General features: G+C 44.5%; 1 protein-coding gene across 1 annotated transcript; it reads right to left on the reverse strand.

Annotated features, from left to right (window-relative positions):
- Positions 1–579: 579 nt before the first annotated feature.
- CYCS (cytochrome c, somatic) lies at positions 580–2,872 on the reverse strand. Its single transcript, XM_014839001.3, has 3 exons — positions 2,705–2,872; positions 1,441–1,617; positions 580–1,328 (listed from the first exon to the last, which is right to left on the reverse strand). The coding sequence occupies exons 2-3, from the start codon at positions 1,607–1,609 to the stop codon at positions 1,180–1,182; spliced, it is 318 nt and encodes a 105-aa protein (XP_014694487.1). The 5' UTR covers positions 1,610–1,617; positions 2,705–2,872; the 3' UTR covers positions 580–1,179.
- Positions 2,873–7,324: the final 4,452 nt, after the last annotated feature.

Consider the following 7,324-nt stretch of genomic DNA (forward strand, 5'->3'; position numbering starts at 1 on the left):
TTTATGGCTTAGTTCAAGCTCACCATCTCCATAAAACTTCCAGGGACTACTCTAAACATGTATGACTTGGACTGTGTATGAAATAATTTAGTACATAAATGCTGCACTGCTGATTCTGGCCCAAGAAGCTCTAAGGACGGATTACGGAGGTGTTGTTCTAGTTCAGGCTGTCCTAAAGGACCAAGTAAACACAACCTAGTACTGTGACTAGTAACACTGCTGCATCAATATTTAGGGCTACTGTACTTTTCAACCATTAAAATTTTGGTACCAGTCATTAAATCAAGCACACTAGAAAAACCATGACCTGTGATTTTGTTTTTAATTCTTAAGCCTTACAATCACATAATTTACAAATTTGTGCTGATGGTCTATCTCCTGTACTGAGTTGGCAAAAGCACCACTATCAATCACACATAGACAGTAGTTCTACAGTCGTGTGTGCTTTTGAATAGCTGGTTAAAAGACAATCCTGAATTATAACTTAGCCTGACTTAGAAAATAATTCACAAGCAAAGTTTACTACTGTATCGTCACGCTTCATTTTAAAAGCATCTGACCTTATAGATCAATAAAATCTGACAAGTGTTAAATACTCTTTATTTGATATTACACATAAAACACACTAAAATGCCTTTCATTAAGTAAAAGGCAACATTTTAGACACAGGGAGTTTTAATTGAATTGGCATAGTTAAGACCAAAAAGATAAAGTTGACACTGCCAGCTTATCTTCAGCCCTTGCCTTTAACAGGCTAATGAACAAAACTTGAAACAGGTGAGTCTTGCTCTGTTCTGAGACAGTGATTGCCTCAGTATTTAAATATATTACTATAACCAGTTATATAAATCTAAATATAGAACCAATCTCCTACAGGTTTTGAGATGGCATTCAACATCTCTGTGAAAAGCTGAACATCACCAATCAAATTCCATCACATCTTTAGAAGGGGAAAACAGGGATAACTTGCTGAACCAGAATTACTACCAAAATTCAAAAAGCTTATTGTATCCATTTAGCCACAAGCCAATCTTATTTAAATCAGGACTGTTCAACAGAAATATTCTATCAGCCATTCATGATCTGAATTCTAGTGTATGAGATCAATTTAAATATGGTACACATAAAAAAGGGCATGAGACATTTCCGTTTTGTAATAAATAAGGCAGTGGCCAACTATTACTCATTAGTAGCTTTTTTGAGATAAGCTATTAAATCTTCTCTTTCTGTCTTCTTCTTAATGCCAGCAAAGATCATTTTTGTTCCAGGGATGTACTTCTTGGGATTCTCCAAATATTCCATCAGTGTTTCCTCTTTCCAGGTGATGCCTAAACAAGGAGGGATGTGGTGTTAAGCATTTTACATATCTTATAAAGGGTTTACATAGGTTACATTCACGCAGTCCATACTTGGGTTATTTAATAATTGTCTCCCTCTTACCTTTGTTCTTGTTGGCATCTGTGTAAGAGAAGCCAGGGGCCTGACCCGTCTTTCGCCCAAATAGACCATGGAGGTTTGGCCCAGTCTTGTGCTTGCCTCCCTTTTCCACAGTATGGCACTGGGCGCACTTCTGAACAAAAATCTTCTTGCCCTTCTCAACGTCACCCATTTTTATACCTAAAAATGAAAGACTCAATTTATTATTTTTTTCCTCCAAGTAAAAATACAGCAGAAACTAATGATCATACTAGTCACTTAAGTATTAATCCACTACAAATCCAGGACATTAAGTATCAGGGTGAATCTTGTTTTACTTAGTACACTTGCAATACTCTTTAATACCAAAAACACTACTTGGAAGAACTTTCCTAAAAACACGTGTGTGTGTGTTTAATTGCTTCAAGAGTAAAGCCCAAGTAAGCAAAGTGGGAACCTAGTTCCAAAGCGTTTCCAAAGGTGAGGTCAAGGTCACAAAAAGTCACAAATCTGATTAAACTGAACCGCGATTACATTAAACCGAAACCACCAAAATTCTTACTTTTACAAAGGCCTATTTATTTATTCATGCTACAATTTAAAGCTACTCCTCCCTGAAAATAAGGCAAAGCAGGCTAAAAAAAAAGAAAAGAGGTCATAGTTGATTCAGCCAGCTCAGGTCACTAAACTGCCTTGCTGTGGGTGGGGGGAGCAGCGGAGGCTGCGAGGTCTCCCAGGGACTCCCATTCTCCAGCTCTGGAATCCCCAGAGGCAAACACGAGCTTACCCGTCCCGGCCGGTTTCTAGGAAGACTGTGACAAAACCTACCTTCCCGAGGTGCCTGAGCAGATTAAGGGGAGAAGCGACAGGTGGCCCGGAAAAGAAATAACCCCTTATTGGAGAAGCAGCAGTCTTGCTCTTCTCGAAAAAGGACGTGAAAGCTGCGCACGGTCCCCTCACTGCCGCCCTCACCCTGAAAGAAGGCTTGTCTATCAATCCATAGCCCTTCAGGCCCGACACTAAGAAGCCCTGGGTCTCAGTCTGATCCGCGGCTCAGCCTTGACTGAGGCCATGCCTCTACCTGGCTGGGATTCCAACTCACATCAAGCCGTATCCCACCAGGGTCCGGCTGGGCACAGTCTGGGGTCGCCCCTCCCTACCCACTCCACGCGAGCTCACTCGGACGTCCCAGACGCGGGCCTCCGCCCGGCCACGCGCTCCCCACGCAGGCGGGCGCCCCCCACGGGTCGGCCTGCTCCCAACGGCGGTCGCCGCACCCTGAGCTCACCGCTTTTTCCGCGCGCGATACGAGAGCTCCCGCTCGCAAACCGGACGTCCCGCTCTCTAAGCCCAAGGGCACGCCGATCCACGCCTAAGTACCGGTGTTGGTGCAACCGACCTCGCTCCGTCCCCTCGCGGCCCGGCGTGCGGCCGCGCGGGCTGATACGTAGTGACGTCACCGCGCCTCATTGGCTCCAGTCTTGCGTCTGCGACCTGCGCGCGCACGCCGGCTATCAGGGTAGGGTGTGCTGCGTGTGTGCCCTTCCTTTTGAGGCCTCTCTTGCCAAGCAGTTACGTCAGGCCATCTGAGGTACGACGTCGAGGTGGAGCTGGGAGGGGCTGACGTCACCCCCTGGCCTCTGTGTGCCGGCATGTGCGGGCGGGGAGGGTGGGGCGGAGTCGTGAGGTGGATCGAGGGCGTTATCTGCCGAGGTAACAGCTCCTGCGCTCGTTAATGTAATGCGCTTTGACTGGGAAGTTTGTCTACCCGGAGGGAGGCGCCCCAACGCCGACGCGCCGAGTCTCCTGGCTCCCATCCCATCAGCTGGCGACCCTTGCCCAGGCTCGGTCGTACTTCCGCGGCTGGTGCCAGGTGCACCCGGAGGGTGGGCCTGGAACCGGGTGTTGTAAGAGTTACGCAAGCCCTGTCCCTCGTTCCATCTCCACCCTGTTACTTGAAGCCATTTTCTTCCACGTCTCCCTTGAAGGACGCCCCAAAGCCTGGGGAAGGTACTGCCGCTGCGGCAGAGACTGGATTGTAGCTCGGGCCCTTCACCTGCCGGCTTCTTTTCTGACAACACTCGTCTCCCCCTCACGTTTGTGGGCAGAAGGAACAAGGAGGGTGGGCAGGGAGCATCCAGGAAGAAACATTTTTACATGATGGGAGAGTTCTTGGAAATCTCTAGAGGATTTGCATCCCATCTGACCTAGCTAAAGGTCATGTTCAAGTAAGCTAAGGCCGTTGGGGTCATATTAGAAATGCGGATTTGATCACCACAGCGTCTAATTATCGTGCTTTTCTTCCAGAACTAGCTCCCCTTCCAGACATGCTCAGTTCTGTCATTGGGAAGTTTTTTCTCGATTCCTTTGTCCTTCAAATTCAGCCCCCGGATTCTGATGATTTTTTCCTCCTTTCTTCTCTCCCGCGCTGCCGTATTCATTCAGTCAAGTGTTTATTGAATGCATATTATGTGCCAGGCACTTTCTAGGGAACCTGGAGTAAATCAGATAGGACTGCTTCTCTGGTGGAGCTTACATCCTAGCATCCTACCTCCCATCCGCAACTTAAGCGATAGATCCTAGGAGATTGATTTAGATTACCTTAGATCCCTTGCTAACTAGTGGTCGTATGATTTCTGCTCCAGATCACCCATCTCTCTCTGTGACTGGATTGATTTTATTGTTTTCCGTGTCTTGACTGCCAGTTCCTCTCTGTCTAATCCCGCACACTACTGCCATAGAAGCGTGCTATAAAACAGAGCAGAAATCTCAACGCTTATTCAGGACCCTTTGTGACTTTGGGAAGGGACCAAGCTAGTGAGCATTTAGGTGTACTCCTAAAGTAGGCTCATTTGGCTAACTAACCAAGTTTTTGAAAGACCAAGCTTAGCAACACCTTGCAAATTCAGCCTGTAGTTTTGAAGCCAAGTCCTGATTACTTCAATAGGTAATTGTTCTATCAAAGTCTTTTGTGTTTGTGGTATCAGGTGTTAGTGGTCTTTGTTCATAAAGGAGTTGACTCATGGGGAGTATCAGCGTTGTGCTGATTTTGCAGATCCTATAGATGTAGCAATAAATCAATTGGCCAAGAGAATTGGTTGACATCATTTTAAATTTATTCAAGTGGGGGGGAGAATAGAAGACAGGAAGTTCCTAATACTTTTAACTAAGGATATTGTGGATAAAGAGTTTTGTTATTGAAAGTAATAGGAAAATGAGGAGAAAGAAAGAACAGCAAAAGTGAACACTTGGCACAATCATGTAGTAAAGCAGATATCATAAATTATGTGTTAAAATATCTATGTATTCAAGTTTTAAAGAGATTCATAGTACTTACAGTTTACTCAAGATACCTGAGAGAATTACTTGAGAATAATGATATTCTTCAAGTTGTTCTGTTTGATATTCATGTTATATCTGTTCCCTCTACCTCTATCTTATGCTGTAGGGTGGGTAGTGGCTGGTGAGGGGTATAATTGTCATAAAGCAAATGGCTTAGATTTCTCCTTCTGGCAACATAATGGATGACATATTTTTAAAAACTCTTCTGATGAAAAAAATCTGGTAGGATACCACCGCACTCCCCCCCCATCCAAAATATGTAGAGAGGTCAGAAGAAAGGGGGAGATCTTCTGGGTGGGAGTGGGGGTGAGGTGGGGTACAAGAACTGAAAACGACTGTGATAAGCCTACTGACTCTAGGGCTACCTTAAGGACTTTTGCTGAAGTAAAAGAGCCTTAGGCTTTCAGAGCAGCTCAGTGGCACGGAAGTAAAGGTGGGAGTAGGGGGTGGGGAGAGAAAGTTGGCTAAGACCCCTGACTAATGCTGGGACACTGGAATCTAAAGGATAAAATACAGTCTGCTCACAGGCAAAGGGAAGAACCAGGTTAGTCTTCTCTGGCTTGGGCTTTGGTACTGGGTGAGAAGAAAAAGTATCCCTGGAGAATTCACAGCCACAGGTCTGCCTTCATGCAGGCTTAGGGTTTGATTTTACTCTACCTGTGTTACTTCACAAAATTGGGGTTCTTTTGCTCAATGCACATAAAAACCAATGATTACGGCATCAGCTTTTGGGCAAAGAAAACATCTTTCTTGCTAGATTGACCTGCAAGGAGACAGGGGCATATGCTCTCAGATCTGTCTTCCTGATCCAGGGCTTGGGGCACAATTTCTGTGATGAAGGGCAGGGTGGTCTGAATTGTGGAGAGAGATGATAGAGGTAAGGAGAAGTGAGGTAATTGATGATCTGTGCAAGCATAGTCAAGTTTCATGACTCTTCATAGGATGCATGTTCACAAAATGGTGGTGTTAGTATGATCTGAGGGTGGAGTTTTTAGCTCCCTGACATCAAAAAGTTCACTTATCAAGCATTTGTGCAGGCCCAGTTGATGGATTGGTGGTCTCAACCAGCTTAAACTGGACAAGGGTAGACTCTCACTTCCTAAAAGACATCTCTTAATTACTCTGATGATAAGATGGGGTCAATTGAACTGGTCCTGGAGAGCCTGAGGTTTCACCTGCATGGTCTGGTCTGAGAAACCTCTAGCTGAAAAATTAGCAAAGTAGGTGTGGATGGGTAGTGTGTTCTGGTGTCTGGCCAAAGCAAACACAGATCTCCAGAGGAATCTCTTAACCCAGGCCCCTCAGGATTTCCCGTACTCTTAAGAAATGCCAAATATGAGATCAAAATGAAAAACAATAAAGAGCAAAATTACACCCCCAAAGGGCAACAGGTGTCAGAATTATTAATATCATTGTGGAAGTAAAAATCTTGCCAAGAAAGAGAGACTTCTTCACATCACTATGTTGAGAAAGTAAACTCATTCATTATTAAGTAAGCACAATGAAGTAGTTGTATATAGGTAAACCACAAGAAACTACCAAGTCAGAATAAAATCTCAAATTTATTTATACAAATTTATACAGCTAAACTAATTATAATCCTTCTATACCATGCTATTGTTAGCTAGCATGTAACATGAGGCTTTAGGATCAATTGTACCCTATTTCCCATTTGGCAGCACAATTATCTTTTGTTACTTGGCTTAATAGTATAGGGGAGGAAGACATATCCTTTACCCACTGGGTCCTTCTGGCTGGGCTATGAATTAAATTCACATGAGATAGGATAACAGGAAAAAATCAAGCAAAGTTTAGTAACATGTATACATGGGAGACACTCAGGAAAACTGAGCAATTGGCCAAAATGGTGGAGGCCCTCATCCTAAATACCATCTTCAGCTAAAGACAAAGGAGGATGTTGGGGGTGGGAGGAGTCAGTTGTGGGAGATTACAGGAAAGCACAATAAACAAGAGTAAGGTTATGCAGACTTAAGTCCTTGCCTTCTGCATTGATAAAAGTTTGTAGAGATAAGGTCATCCCCCCTTGTTCCTGGTACAGAGAGGGAGACACCTTTACACATGGAGATTTCCCTTACAAAAGTAAATGTCTCTTGCAAAGGGTAAAATTCTACTTTTCAGAGTTTCTCCAATGTCTGTAGTTTTTAAAAGTAACCAGTCTGTGGGGCTGGCCCCGAGACTGAGTGGTTAAGTTTGCGTGCTCTGCTTTGGCGGCCGAGGGTTTCACTGGTTTGAATCCTGGGCGTGGACATGGCACTGCTTGTCAGGCCATGCTGAGGCGCCGTCCCACATGCCACAACTAGAAGGACCCACAACTGAAATATGCAACCATGTACTGGGGGGATTTGGGGAGAAAAAGGAAAAAAAAAAAAGTAACCAGCCCCAAATAATCCTCATGCCAAAGCAACACATTTTGGGGTGGCCAGTTCTGATCCCCAACAATAGTAACATGTTTTCCACAGGAGGATTTGACATCAGTCTGTGGCCAGATCTTTCTTGGTTGCGTTTTTGTTTTTTTGCATTTTTTCACACTTAAGTTTACTTGGGA

This window comes from Equus asinus, chromosome 1 (assembly GCF_041296235.1).
Source record: "Equus asinus isolate D_3611 breed Donkey chromosome 1, EquAss-T2T_v2, whole genome shotgun sequence".
In the NCBI taxonomy this organism is placed as follows: Eukaryota; Metazoa; Chordata; class Mammalia; order Perissodactyla; family Equidae; genus Equus; species Equus asinus.

Excerpts from the sequence above, each read along its gene's own strand:
- CYCS (XM_014839001.3), bottom strand. The coding sequence starts at position 1,609 with ATGGGTGACGTTGAGAAGGGCAAGAAGATTTTTGTTCAGAAGTGCGCC. Across the intron at positions 1,329-1,440 it reads AGATGCCAACAAGAACAAAG|GCATCACCTGGAAAGAGGAA; the intron begins GTAAGAGGGAGA and ends CTCCTTGTTTAG.